Below are 16,462 nucleotides of genomic sequence, written 5' to 3'. Positions count from 1 at the left end.
TAACTCGACTTCTCTTCCATTGCTGGTTGGAGTTGAAAACACCCCACATGTTGAATCAGATAAGCTTAAATTATAGGAACAAAAGAATCAAACAATATGAAACTTTGAAAACATAAAGTCAAGTAGAACTTGCAAGATCCTATGTTCTTGAAAAAAGAGCACGAACATGTACATAGGAAAGTAAGCGCAAAATACCTGATCAAACCTTTGCAGCCAACACATCTTAGCTGTTTGAAGGAGTAGTGACTGATATTGACCTCGTGCATGTCAGCATGTGACTTCCATTTAGCAGTTCCTTTTTGTCATTTTTTAAGACTGGCTCACGCATTCGAAGAAGTCGATAATCTAATTAACTTTTTGATAGATCCTCCACTTCCAACTGATCACCTTGCTAATATGATTCTCCATGTAGTAATTATGGTCTATAGAGATGTTATTCTCAAGCACGTAGATCGGATCTTCTGGAAATTCATAAGCACTGTACAAGAGAAATGATTTTTGCATATTAATATATTATGAAGAAGATAAGGTAACGTTAATGATATGAAAGCTAACTTGGCACCTTAATTAGTAGATTGTATAACAACTTAAAGTACGATCATGAATCTTTTTTTGTTTCTTATCGGATCTTATTTTTTGAGTTCATGAGTTGAGATGGCAGAAATTTACATTAATATTCTTTGAAATTTAACATTTAGTTGTGTATTTTAAAGTAGACACCCATATCAAAACATGTTGCACGAAAAATATGTTTGAATCAATTAGTTATCGAAGAAAACAAAAACTAATTTATTAGTAACTTAGGTGATAAAACCATATATTTTCAGATATAGTTGATGATGCGGCACTTACATTAATTCAAGGGATGAGACAGAAGAATATCTTCTAATTAAGTTAAGAAAATCTTTGGTTACAATGTTTCAACCTATAATGTGATAAGATTGTTGTATTCTACTGAGTAAGATGAGAATATCTTCTAATTAAGATAATAAAATCTTTGGTTACAATGTTTTCAACCCTAAAATGTGATTTTCTAAAAATAGGGTTAAAATTGTTTTTTAAAGCCATCTTCTATCTCTTTATATAGTCGCTCATTTTTTTCTAGTCACTCAATCTCTTCGCCTATAATTCTTCGATTGTCAACAGATCCTCTTACCACATCCTATATCTCGGCGTCTCTCTCTTTGGCTATTGTATAGTGTTTCATCAATTAATGGTTGAAACTCGTTCACAATGCTGAAGTGAGAGAAGCTGAGACGTGGGATGGTGGTAGAATATGCACATATTGTTTTTTCTTTGCTAAACATATTGTTTTTCTTTGTTCCTGTCAACTAAGTTCTTAATTGTATATATAGCCTACTTTCTATCCAGAAATAAATTTGTCGATCATACCATACAAATATTCTGCTTTCATTGGCTTTTGGCCTTGTGTAGAGAGGCTTCACTGGTTGAAACTCATGCACACAGTCTCAAGCGGGTGAGAAATAAAAGCATTGATATGGTTCGAAAGAGTTAGCAAGTACGTATACAAGCTTTTTTCATCAGATGTGAATCCATTTTAACTACATATATGGGTTGTCCTGTGATGCAGATAACTAGAAAGTATTAACCGATGATTATGGGTTGGAAGTTTCGACCTTTTTATCTTAATACTACAAATGATTCTCGCTTGTTTCAATCAAGTGCTTCTTAGCATAGTACATGTTGTATATGCTTATCGAAGGACCTCGCTTATAATGTTAATGTATATGATATAATGCAAATCTCTGCTTTTTTAATTTTAATTATACAATTAATTGCAAGCTCATCATATTATGAAAGTGTAACATTATCACGCTATGGAAGAGTAACGTTTTCAATGGCTTTCATTTTGGTTCTTATCCTAATTCTTCATAGCTAGATAACTACGATTTGGAAAGTGGGAAAGACATTAGTTTAAGGGATACGATTGCTGTATATCAATGAATAAATAAATTCTTTTGAAATAACAAATCTTTGGTTACAACAACATTTCCAAGTTCCGACCTTAAAATGTGTCTTTCTTGTAGACGCATTTACAAAAAAAAAATTCAAAGCCTTTCCTATCTCTTTTATATAGTTTCTCATCCTCTCAACAAGTGCGTATCTATAAAAAACTATATGTGTCAATTTTTTGGGTTTCTTGATTGGTGTAATAGATTAATCTCGGCTCGGGTGTTATCCTGGTTTTTAATTTTATTTGTCTCTAAAACGATATAGGATCTTAGACAACTTTCCAGAACAAAATGTAAGCAATCAGTTGCACATATGGTTTGTTTATTGGAATCTGGATTCGTTCATGTTTACGGGTTTATTAATCAACGTAAATGATTATTACATTTTAGAGAGAATTATTCACTACTCATTAATCATTTTCCCAAGAATGTTTGTAAATCACAATAACCGATGTAGACACAGCAACCATAAAGACTTCATATGTAGGTCAACATGCTCAGTTCTCGTACCACTATCTGGGGAAGTGTTTAAATTCATAAAACAACTCTTGAGCTTGCATACATTGTCTTCTATCTCGGAAACTCGGATACCATCCGGCTGAATTATATATGTATATCTCTTTTTATCTCTTCGTGAAGAAACACAATCTTCACATCAAGTTGTTCAAAATCTAAGCCTACCGCTAATTATGTCTAACCATTAGTGAGAATATCTCATTTAATCTATATCTTCTTTTTGACTGAAACCTTTCCAGTAACCCAAACTTTTAAGAATAATTTTTTGTTACAATGTTTCAGCCCTAGAATGTGATAATATTATAGTATTCTAATGAGTAAGAGGAAAATATTTTCTAACTGAGATAAAAAAATCTTTATTTACAACTTACCGTGTTTTGGATCCTCAAATTTGATATATCACAAAACAAGCAATATATCATGTCATGTTTAATGAGGTTATAAAGAAGTTATTTATAGTTTTTTAATTGTGATTCAAAGATTATAAAGAAGTTATTTATAGTTTTTTTAAGGTAAAGTATTTGTAAAAGTTGGCTACGCATAATTTTGTAAATTAATAGTCACCTTCTTATGGTTCAACGAAAAATGTGAAAATGTAGTCGAAACAACAAAAAAACTTAGAAGCTCCAAAGGTCGAGTTATTGCTTGGCTGTGGCCATGTCCTTTTTTTCAACACTGCTGACGCCATGTCCTTATGTGCTTTCATTCTCCGATAAAATATTGGACAATCTTGGCTGTTAAGACCAATAATAAATCGGAAAAAAAAATGAAGTTGGACAGAATCAATTATTGGTGAAAAGACAAACACATCTTGATGAAGAGAGCCTTTGCATTCTTGACACTGGGTCTACAGCCTCCCAAAGAGCTCTTCTAGGTCTGCCACTAAATTTTACACAAATTTTTTTTTCAGAAATGTTAGTGACGAGGGATATAAAAAAAAAGTCTATAGAAAATGATAGCTTACCCTGAGGCACGTTTTTGCAGTATAACTCGACTTCTCTTCCATTGCTGGTTGGAGTTGAAAACACCCACATGTTGAATCAGATAAGCTTAAATTATAGGAACAAAGGAATCAAACAATATAAAACTTTGAAAACATAAAGTCAAGTAGAAAAAAGAGGTTCAGTAGAACTTGCAAGATCCTATGTTCTTGAGAAAAGAGTATGAACAAGTACATAGGAAAGTAAGCGCAAAATACCTGATCAAACCTTTGCAGCCAACACATCTTAGCTGTTTGAAGGAGTAGTGACTGATATTGACCTTGTGCATGTCAGCATGTGACTTCCATTTAGCAGTTCCTTTCTGTCATTCTTTAAGACTGCCTCACATATTCGAAGAAGTAGATAATATAAACTTATAGATAGATCCTCCACTTCCAACTGATCACCTTGCTAATATGATTCTCCATGTAGTAATTCTGGTCAATATGGATGTTATTCTCAAATACGTAGATCGGATCTGAACAAAGGAATCAAACAATATGGAACTTTGAAAACATAAAGTCCAGTAGAAAAAACAGTCCAGTAAAACTTGCAAGATCCTATGTTCTTGAAAAAAGAGCACGAACAAGTACATAGGAAAGTAAGCGCAAAATACCTGATCAAACCTTTGCAGCCAACACATCTTAGCTATTTGAAGGAGTAGTGACTGATATTGACCTCATGCAGGTGACTTCCATTTAACAGTTCCTTTCTGTCATTCTTTAAGACTGCCTCACATATTCGAAGAAGTGTATAATATAAACTTATAGATAGATCCTCCACTTTCAGCTGATCACCTTGCTAATATGATTCTCCATGTAGTAATTCTGGTCAAAATGGATGTTATTCTCAAGCATTGTACAAGAGAAATTATTTTTGCATACTAATATATTATGAAGAAGATAAAGTAACATTGATGATATGAAAGCTACCTTGGTACCTTTAATTAGTAGATTGTATAACAACATAAAGTACCTCATGGGAACGGACCCATCATGAATCTTTTTTTTTGTTTCTTATCAGATCTTGTTTTATTGAGTTCATGAGTTGAGATGGCAATTACCAAATGACTTACTACTAAAGCCATAAGTTCTACTGATATTTCTCGAGAGTGATTAGGCAATTAATTTCAAACCTAGAAAAGAAGGCAATTAATCAGTCAAATGAAGATTTCAACACAACATTACATGTCAGAAATTTACATTAGTTTTCTTTTGAATTTTAACATTTAGTTGTGTATTTTAAAGTAGACATCCATATCAAAACGTGTTGCACGGAAAATATGTTTGAATCATTTAGTTATCGAAGAAGACAAAAACTAATTTATTAGTAACTTAGGTGATAAAACCATATATTTTCAGATATAGTTGATGATGTGGCACTTACATTAATTCAAGGGATGAGACAGAAAAATATCTTCTAATTAAGTTAAGAAAATCTTTGGTTACAATGTTTCAACCTATAATGTGATACTAGATTTTGACCTGCACGCCCGTGCGGATGTATATTTCAAAAATATATTGCTATTTATTTTTCATGTCAATATCAAAGGTGGATAAAAATTCAAATCTGAATAACCGAACCGATCACGACCCGAAAGAGTAATACCAAACATAAACCAAAATTGATTAAATATCCAAATTATTCAAAAATTTTGATATTTAGACAACTGAAACCATAACCAATTCGAACCGAAGTATTTGGATATCAAAATGTATCCGAAAAATATTTATATACTTATATATATACATTAATTATTTTTAGTTTTAAAGTATATAAAAACATCCAGAATATATATATATATATATATATGATACTTTTAGGTTGATTTAAATACTTGAAAATATATAAAAATAGTCAAATATGAATATCTAATATAGTGGAAGTATACCAAAAACACCAAAAATATTTAAAATAATTTTTAATTTTTGATCCAAAATTTAAACCAAACCAATTTATATGTTAAGTTTAGGTATTTTGACTTATGTTATTCAGATTTATATATAATATATTATTTTATTATAGATTTTATGAAATTGAAAATATATAATGAATTTTAAAAAATATTTTAAATAGGTTATCCGAACCCGAACTGAACCCGCAAAGACCCGAATATAATTCGAAGTGAAATTTAGAAATATTTGAAAGGGAGAGAAATCTTTGACCCCGGAAACCCAAATCCCAAACAGATCCGAAACGAACCCGAATAGATACCTGAACGCCCAGTCCTAGTCATAATTCAAACTGAAATTTAGAAATATATGAATGGGGCTGGAAAATATTTTAATAAAAATAATTTTTTTACTAAAATATATGAAATTAATATTTTTCTTATATATATTGAAAACATTTTTTAATAATGGTTATTGGAAAATATTTTAGTAAAAATAACTTTTTGAATATATGCATATTTTAAATCAATTTTTGATATAAATCAACTTTAAATTATTATTTCGATTTGAAATATGTATATAAAATTTAAATTTTATTTTATGATTATTTTAGACAAAACTATATTTTAGGTAATTAGATTAGTTCATTTTGTATATTTTAAAATAGATATAATGGATTTCTAATTTTTATTAATAACATAAGCCATTACTTTTTTCTTCTTACTTTTATCCATGTTTTAAATTTTTAATTTTTTGCATTAGTTTTCTATGAATTATTATTAATTTTATGATATTTATTTTTGAAAATTGAACTCTTGTAAAATTGAACTCTTCCAGAAGTTTTAAAATAGATATATATAATGGATTTCTCATATACTAATATTATACTTTTTTAATGTTTGGAATGCTATTGGACGTTCGGAGAACCCCGTTCCAGGAATCCAAGTGCAAATGAAGACAACAACCTTACCGAATACATCAACAGAGCAGGGTTAGTTATAAGATCGAAACAACCCTGCGTTAATTATATATGCTTGGTTTTAGCTTGACTGATTGATGCATTTCTGGGTTCATGTTAATGATAGTTTTATAAAAGTTTAATATTTTAAAGAAAATAGCTTCAACTGACCAAAGAGAATTTAATATATATTTGTCCAAAATAAAAGACAAAGAACATTATTTTAATGAACGTTTGAAAAAAAAATTGTTCATCCAAAATTAAACAATTTTTGTTTAAAGCATACAAACCAGCCAACATTCTTCCAGAAGTTTTGGCAAAAAAAAAAAACATTCTTCCAGAAGCACTATTTAGTTTGTACTCAAAACCTGCCAAGAGCAAAATAAATACCTACGGTTTGATTCTGTCTTTCTAATACATAGAAGAAAACACGCATAAATAGTGAATTAAAGTTTAGATAACGTTTACAAAGAAAACATATCATTTGATCGGCTAAAACCATCTCGAAGGTATCACTTCGAAAATATGTGTTTTGCTTCCATGAACTCAAGCATTTAACTTGAAACCGCCATGAGTTTTCGAAAGGTCTAGTTTGTTGGGAGGAGTAAAAGTTGTAATCTCAGAAATGATATGGTTTTCACGCAGTAGAGATGGGTGTATATATAGTTTAGTTTGGAATGGGTAGGTTAGGTTAAATAGGATATTTTAACAAAAGATTTTGTTGGTTGTGAATAGAAGGAACAGAAAAGTTAAATATACGTTTTTTAATTAATTATTTTTCTTGCCTTTTATATTTAATCATCACGTTTTGTAGAATATTCGTTTTTAAAGATTAGCCATACGTGATATGCAAGTTTTCAAAACAGAAGAATAAGATTGTGTTAGTGAGTGATATCGTATTAGTTATGATGCGCGTTGAAATAGGTAAATTTTCTGAATGTTATTAATTTAGGAAAATACGAAATTATCTCCATTTCCGATTTAGTGCACCAATATATTTTAAAGATACTTTTTTTGTCAACTTTAGATTTATAAGCCCTTGGGCTAAACATGTTTATAAATGAAATCAAAATTCATAAGCCCCATACAATTATTAACCCAAAGCCCAATTACATGAAGATAAGTATAATACATCTGTTGCCGTGTGTTTCTCCACGTGTTATAATGAGAGCAAGGGTAATGCTACGTGTTGCACAAAGGGCATAGTTGCTTCTTCACCGGCAAAAGCCGCCATCTCTGTCGCAAATGGCTCGACCGACCACCGGAAAACTCAGAAATCAACCCAGATTTTGATTCCATTTGCTTGCTTCAACCTCCCCGATCGCCGTAGTCTCCAATCAGTTGCTTTCTTTTCCACCAGAATGAAAACTCCAAGAGGCTTAACTCAATCTAGAGACAGTTTTTGTTGAAATGTTTGTCTATATAGGACAAACTTCAACTCATCTAAAACCATTCTAAATCAAGTAGCCAATTGCAAAACTCTCAGCTTCAGTTCTTAGAATACTTTGCATAACCAAGATTCAACTCGGCCATATCACTAAGCAAAGATTGATTTCTTCAGAAGTGAAGATCAAGGATAACCAGTTGGAGAAGAAGAAAACTTCTTAGAGACAATCCGGAATAAGAATCATGCAGAGAGGAGGAACTTTATTCTTCAATCTGAACAGAGAAAAAATAGAACCATGAAGATCAGCTCTGAATCAGATCAAAAACACTTCAAAAAGTCGCCAAGCGAAACAAACTATTTCACCAAGTAGTTCATAATCGATCTAAGATCGAAAATATACACATCAAAAAACAAAATCTCTCTCTTTCTCTCTATTCCTTGTGAAAGATTTATTTTGGTTAACAAGGAAGATAGAGAGAACTTCCTCTCTCTAAAAGAGAGGAGAGAGAGCTTTCAGATCATTTTTAACTTATAGTTATATCATTGAGAATATATTCTAGGGAAAATTCCATAAAAATACCCGAACTAAATTTTGTTAAGCTTTTTAATACCCAAACTTTTTCACTACCCAGTTTAATACCCCAACTAATTATTTTGCTCATTTTAATACCCAAACTTTTAACACTGTACCCACTTTAATACCCAAACTTTATTTATTTAAATAAACATACTAATAAGTTTAAAACAAAACTTAATAAAATCTCAAAAAATCTAAGAAAAAATATTAAAAATTCTAATTTTATTTTAAGATTTAGAAAAGAAGGTAGATAAACCATGGAAAATTTATTTTTTCAAAAACTATATGAATTTGAATGATAAAAATAAATTTCGTTTTTTATTTCAGAAAACAAACTAAATACAATATTTAAAACTTAGAAATTTATTACAAAATTTAATATTTTACACTATTTAGTTATTTTTATTTCTCAACACCAAAACAATTTAGAATTTTCTGAGTTTATTTTGTAAATTTTAGAGATTTTTAAACTTTTATTTGAAATTTATTAGTATTTTTATTAAAATAAATAAAGTTCGGGTACTAAAGTGGGCACAGTTTTAAAAGTTTGGATATTAAATTGAGAAAATAATTAGTTGGAGTATTAAACTGTGTAGTGAAAAAGTTTGAGTATTAAAAAGCTTAACAAAATTTAGTTCGGGTATTTTTATGGAATTTTCCCTATATTCTAAAGGGGAAAATCGCATAAAAAATCCTCAAAGTGGCAGCCACTTGCACTTTAAACCCTGAGAGTATTTCACAAGCACTTTAAACACTCAAGTTGGCAAATTTAGCATATTAAACCTTCAATCTGGCTTACTTGTACATCAAGTCAAAATCGTAACCGGTACTGTTCAAAACTGATGACGTGTCGGTTTTTTTAAAAATATTTTAATAATAAATAAATATAAAAATACAGAAAAATATAAAAAATTCATAAAAAATTCATAAAAATCCATAAAAATTCATAAAAAATTCAAAAAATCACAAAAAATTACAAAAAATCACAACAATAATTATTTTATTAATAAAATAAATAAAAAATATAATTATACAAAAAACTTGAAAAAATCATAAAAATCTCAAAAATCAAAAAATTCATAAAATTCAAAATAAAATAAAAAGTTAAATTTAAATAAAATAAATATAAATTCAAGATAATGAAAATTTATATTTTTCTACAAAAATTTGAGAAAACAGTGTATTTTGGTGTTTATGGGTCGTGTATTTTCTGAATCATAAAAAATCATGATCTTCAAATGATTCTCTTGAACCAAATCAAAGCAGACGGATTAAAGGGTCCAAATCTTTTAAAAGCTATTCAAAAGCAAACACTTGGACTTTAATTTGTTCGTGTAGTGCTTTGGTGATGAGAATCAATTCTGGTTAACTTAAACCACGACTGGTCATATCAATTGAGAAGTCAAGATTGAAGAGGATGGTTAATCTGGTTCAGCAAGGTGGTTAGCTCATGGTTTACGGTTTAGAATATCGACTTAGTATGATGAACTCGTAAAACTTGTGTATCATTTAATTTGTTTGCTTTGATTTGGTTTACGAGAATCAATTTGAAGATAATGATTTTTTCTGATACAGAAAACCTCGAACCATAAACATCAAAATATAGTTTATTCTTGAATTTATATTTATTTTATCTATTATTATTATATTTATTTTATTTAAATTTAAGTTTTTATTTTTTTTTTGATTTTTATGAATTTTCTGATTTTGTGGATTTTTATGATTTCTTTCAAGTTTTTATTATTTTTATATTTTTATTTATATTTATTTTATTAATAAAATAAAATAATTATTTTGTGATTTTTTTGTAGTTGATTCTACTGATTCTCGTAGATTCTAATAAAATAAAATCATTATCATGAATTTATATTTATTTTATTTAAATTTATTTTTTTTATTTTGATTTTTATGATTTTTTTGATTTTGGGATTTTATGATTTTTATGATTTTTTCAAGTTTTTATTATTATTATATTTTTATTTTTTATTTATTTTATTAATAAAATAAAATAATTATTGTTGTGATTTTTTTGTAATTTTTTAAGATTTTTTTGAATTTTATTTTGAATTTTTATGAATTTTTTATGATTTTTCTGTTTTCTGTATTTTCTATTTATTTATTATTAAAATATATTTAAAAAAAAAAAAACCGACACGTCATCAGTTTTGAACAGTACCGGTTATGATTTTGACTTGATGTACAAGTAAGCCGGATTGGAGGTTTAATATGCTAAATTTACCAACTTGAGTGTTTAAAGTGCTTGTGAAATACTCTCAGAGTTTAAAGTGTAAGTGGCTGCCACCTTGAAGGTTTTTTATGCGATTTTAACTATAATATTTTTAAATGTCATTATTATTATAGCAGTTTAATATAATTATGTTTTGAAAAAAAAAATATACATATATATATATATATATATATATATATATATAATTATGTTTTGTCCTTTTTGCAGGAATTTGGTTACCTCTGTCAAGTTACTTACGCGTGGTTTACGTCTGTCAATTAAAGTTTGCTGATTTTATTTAGTTAAACGACAGTGTTTTAAGTGTTTTAATTTTAATGGCATGTCATTGTAATTATTGAGGAAAATTCAGGACTAAGTACAAATGTATTTATGTTTTAATAGTATTGATGATTGTTGTATTCTACTGAGTAAGATGAGAATATCTTCTAATTAAGATAATAAAATCTTTGGTCACAATGTTTTCAACCCTAAAATGTGATTTTCTAAAAATAGGGTTAAAATCTTTTTTTAAAGTCATCTTCTATCTTTTTATATAGTCACTCATTTTTTTCTAGTCACTCAATCTCTACGCCTATAATTCTTCGATTGTCTACAGATCATCTTACCACATCCTATATCTTAGCGTCTACAGATCATCTTACCACATCCTATATCTCGGCGTCTCTCGCTTCAGCTATTGTGTAGTGTTTCATCAACTAATGGTTGAAACTCGGTTACAATGCTGAAGTGAGAGAAGCTGAGACGTGGGATGGTGGTAGAATATGCACATATTGTTTTGTTTTTTTTTTGCTTAACATACAGTTTTTCTTCGTTCCTGTCAACTAAGTTCTTAATTGTATATAAAGCCTACTTGCTATCCAGAAATCATTTTATCAATCATATCATACGAATATTCTGCTTTCATTGGCTTGTGGCCTTGTGTAGAGAGGCTTCACTGGTTGAAACTCATGCACACAGTCTCAAGCGGGTGAGAAATAAAAGCATTGATATGGTTTGAAAGAGTTAGCAAGTACGTATACAAGATTTTTTCATCATATGTGAATCCATTTTAACTACCTATATTGGTTTTCCTGTGATGCAGATAACTAGAAAGTAATAACCGATGATTATGGGTTGGAAGTTTCGAACCTTCTAATCTTAATACTAAAAATGATTCTCGCTTGTTTCAATCAAGTGCTTCTTAGCATAGTACTTGTTGTATATTCTTATCGATGGACCTCGATTTTGTTTTTAATATATATGATATAATGCAAATCTCTGCTCGCTTTTTAATTTTAATCATACAATTAATTTCAAGCTCATCATATTATGAAAGTATAACATCATCACGCTATGAAAGAGTAACATTTTCAATGGCTTTCATTTTTGTTCTTATCCTAATTCTTCATAGCTGGATAACTTCCATTTGGAAGGTGGGAAAGACATTAGTTTAAGGGATATGATTGTCTTATAACAATGAATAAATAACTTCTTTTGAAATAACAAATCTTTGGATACAACAACACTCCAAGTTCCGACCTTAAATGTGTCTTTCTTGTAGACGCATTTACAAAAATATTCAAAGCCTTTCTTATCTCTTTTATATAGTTTCTCATACTCTCAACAAGTGCGTATCTATAAAAAAGAATATGTGTCAATTTTTTGGGTTTCTTGATTGGTGTAATAGATTAATCTCAGCTCCAGGTGTTATCCTGGTTTTTAATTTTATTTTTCTCTAAAACGTTATAGGATCAAAGATAATTTTCCAGAACAAAATGTAAGCAATCAGTTGCACAGATGGTTTGTTTATTGGAATCTGGATTCATTCATGTTTAAGGGTTTATAGATCAACATAAATGATTATTATATCATTTACATTTTAGAGAGAACTAATCACTACTCATTAATCATTTTCCCAAGAATGTTTGTAAATCACAATAACCGATGTAGACACAGCAACCATAAAGACTTCTTATGTAGCTCAACATGATCAGCTCTTGTACTACAGTCTGGGAGACTGTTAAATTCATAAAGCGACTTCTTGAGTTTGCAGACATTGTTTTCTTTTTCCGGAACTTGGATACCCTCCCGCTGAATTATGTATATCTCCTCTTTATATCTTCATGAAGAAACGCAATCTTCACATCAAGTTGCTAAAGCTCTTACTCCGAACGTTCTATTGGTGCTAGCAACACTCTAATGTAAGTATGTCTGACTATTGGTGAAAATCTCTCATAGTCTATACTTTATCTCTGACTAACCTCTTGCAACAACCCAATCTTTATACTTAAATCCTCATGTCAGTGTTGCTCTATCTTTAATCATGAAGATCCACTTGTAAGTAACATTTCATTCTGGTGGTAAAATGACATATCTTAAGTATGATTTTTTCATGAGACTCAATTTCATATCCCATTACAACATGCCATTTTGAGACTCAGGACTGTAGATTTTTTGTTATTCTAAATAGAGATCTAGTTCTATTTAACTGTAAAAAAAATGTCTTTTAATTAAGATAATAACTTTTTGTTACAATGTTTCAACCCTAGAATGTGATAAGAGTGTAGTATTCTAATGAGTAAGAGGAAAATATTTTCTAACTGAGATAAAAAATCTTTAGTTACAAACTTACAATGTTTTGGATCCTGAAATGTGATATATCACAAAACAAGCAATATATCACGTCACGTCTAAATGAGGTGCATATGCATCCATGTTAGTGCAAGTGCATGGGCAATCTGTTTAACAATATATGTGGGCAACTTATTGCGTCTGCAGAATGAATCAGTACATAAAAATTACCAACCATTTGCTTAGGAAATTGGTGGGTTATACACTTGTTAAATTATTAATAAAAATGATTACACATGTAGAAGAAAATATTTAATTTTGATTGGAAGATTATAAAGAAGTTATTCAAAGTTTTTTTCTGGTAAAGTCTTTGTAAAAGTTGGCTACGCCTAATTTTGTATATTAACATTCCCCTTTTTATGGTTCAACGGAAAAAGTGAAAATGCAGTTTCTCATACAAATTAAATCTATGAACAATAAATTCGCTGGACAATGTATTTAAAATGAAATTAAAATAAAACAATCAAGGGTATGTATGAGTCTGAATAGCGGCAACGAATATGAAATTAATTACACCATTATGGTTTTAGCCTTTTAAGTCCGAAAAATTTATAAACATAAAATTTTAAAATGAAATTCGAAAGACAACGCAGCTAGCTTAGAAATAAAGAGAAGTTGATGAAGGAAAATAACATAATTCAGCCAACAACAAAGGAAAATAACATAAATTCAGCAATTCAAATTGGATTATATTTTTTTTTAATAATTGGATTAGATCAAATCAAGTTTGTTCACCCGCTCTTGCTTCGCCACCATTACAATGACCATGTTCTCCAAGAGCAGAAGACGAACCATCACCATCTTTTCCCGACCATTGTAAAGCCTTAGCTGATACTCTTTTATTTAACTCAACAAATGCTTGGTGTGCCCGCTTCAACTCATCCACGCTCACACCTTCATTTACAATATTGGACCACTCACTTTTTGATTCTTGAAGTTCCTTTTCCTTCTCCTCCGCCATCATTAGCTCCTCAGCGAGATCATACCATTTTTTATTGATCTCCTCATTATGTTGCTTCTTATAATCCTCCATTAGTGATCCAATATTGGTATCGTCTTTCCCAGACGGTTCATGTCCCAAAGATCTCTTTACTCGACCAAAAGCATCTTCCATAGACGGATGTGCGAATGAATGATGCTTTCCGGCTTCAGGGAAAACCAAGAAAGATGCTTCCACATTGAATAGTGTAGTGATCTCGTTCATCTTCTTTAAAATCCGAGCTTTACGTTTTGAAAACGTAGCCATTCTGTCTTTGTCGGCTTCTGTCAGATTTTTAGGAACCAGAGTGTTTGGTTTCTGCCTTCTGGTTAGTTATTTTTTAGGTTTGTGTCTTAATAAAACCATGGACGTCCACAATCTATTTATAGGAAAAAATATATGTATAGAAGGATGTTATACATTTAATGTTCATAAAGAGAATGTATTGACTAATTTTCATATTTGACTAATTATTTGGCTTCTACTATATTTTAAAATGTCTCTAGTCATTATTGCAGAAGTAGAGTCAAAAAACTAAGACTGTAAATTGGTAAATCAATTAGCTAAAATCTCTTTCCATTTAATAAAAATGACATTTTAAGATTTTAATTTTGTTTCACAAAAGTATCATTTTTATATTTTCAATACAAATGTGTAAACAACATTTTTAATTTAAACTTCCATACTTTAATGTATTAACTAGGTAACAGATATAAATATAGCTATGTTGGCAAAGCAATTCTGGCGTCTCATGGAAAAGCCACACTCTTTATTTTCCAGGGTCTTCAAGGGCCGGTATTGTAGGAACATGAGCCCCTTAGCACCCATTAGATCATACTCAGCCTCCTATGGGTCGCGTAGTATTGTCTCAGCTAGATCTCTGGTTAGCAAAGGACTAATCGAAAGGGTGGGAATAGGATCATCCATCTCTGTATGGTATGACCCATGGATCCCAGCCAATCGCCCGAGACCAGCAAATAGTAACTCAACTCATTTTGACCCATCACTTATGGTAGAAAACCTGATTGATCCAACATCACGTACTTGGAATTCTCAGGTTATTCGATCTTTGGTTACTTCAGAGGACGCAGATCTGATTGGGCGTATTATACTGAGTCGGGCAATGACTTCAGATAGTCAGATAGGAATGGATGGTATTTTACACAATCAGGAAAATATACGGTAAAATCAGGTTACGACACGGAAAAACTTTACCCAGGCATAGAGAGACCGACGCCTATCTTTGGGCCATATATAAAATCTCTACAAGCCCAATCATGGAAAACAAAGTGTCCTCCAAAGCTGCAACATTTTCTTTGGCAAATTATTTCAGGCTGTCTATCGGTACAGAGGAATTTACAGGCCCGAAGGATCAAGTGTGATACTCAGTGTGATCGATGTGGAGAAGAGGAAACAATTAATCATGTTTTTCTTGAATGTCCTCCTGCTGTGCAGGTTTGGGCTCTCTCAAAGATCCCGTCTAATCCACAATATTTCCCAATGAAATCAGTATATGCAAATATGGATTATTTGTTTTCGAGAATTTCACCCTACATCCAAGATCATGGTTATGCCCGGATATTGTGGTACCTATGGAAAGGACGCAATGATGTTTTCAATGGTATGGATAGAGATCCCGTGGAGACTTTAAAACTGGCAGAAACAGAAACAATACTCTAGAATGAGGCACAAATGGCAGTCTCCCAAGTGGTGGCACAATCAGGTCCAAACTTACATAGACAAGATGTTACAAACCACCCTCTTCGAAGAGAGGGACGATGATGCTTTACGGATGGATCCTGGAAAGACAAGGATTTATTTTCAGGAAATGGATAGTATAGTACATTGGAAGGTTTCGATGGACTATTGGGAGCAAGGAATAATCGGCAATCCCTTTCCCCTTTGCATGCAGAATTTGAAGCCTTTATATGGGCGATGAAATGTATGTTAAGACTTCGACAACTTTGTGTGATCTTTGCAACATATTGTTCTCAGTTGGTGAAGATGGTTTTGGAACCAGAAGAATGGCCTGTCTATGCAACCTACATTGAAGAAATTCAACAATTACAACGAAGCTTCAACTATTTGAGATCAAGCACGTACCCCGGACTCAAAACACAATGGCGGACCGTCTTGCACGAGGTGCCCGCAGCCAACCGTCATTATTTGTTCACATGGATTCAGAGTCCCCTCTTTGGTTTGCAGAGTCTTTATAGAGTCTGTATACGCTGATGACAAAAAAAAAACTAGGTAATAACTCGCGCCATACGTGGGGTGATGTCTTAAGAGAATATTACATTTTAATATATAGATTTTAGAATTAGGTAAAAGTCGTTGGTTCA

General features: G+C 30.8%; 1 protein-coding gene across 1 annotated transcript; it reads right to left on the bottom strand.

Moving 5' to 3' along the window:
• Positions 1 to 13,862: 13,862 nt before the first annotated feature.
• Positions 13,863 to 14,387, bottom strand: LOC108831885 (agamous-like MADS-box protein AGL23). The gene has a single exon (XM_018605389.2). The coding sequence runs from the start codon at positions 14,385 to 14,387 to the stop codon at positions 13,863 to 13,865; it is 525 nt and encodes a 174-aa protein (XP_018460891.2).
• Positions 14,388 to 16,462: the final 2,075 nt, after the last annotated feature.

The sequence above is a fragment of the Raphanus sativus genome, chromosome 8, assembly GCF_000801105.2.
Source record: "Raphanus sativus cultivar WK10039 chromosome 8, ASM80110v3, whole genome shotgun sequence".
Taxonomy (NCBI): Eukaryota; Viridiplantae; Streptophyta; class Magnoliopsida; order Brassicales; family Brassicaceae; genus Raphanus; species Raphanus sativus.
This window is presented reverse-complemented; position numbering and strand designations above follow the sequence as displayed.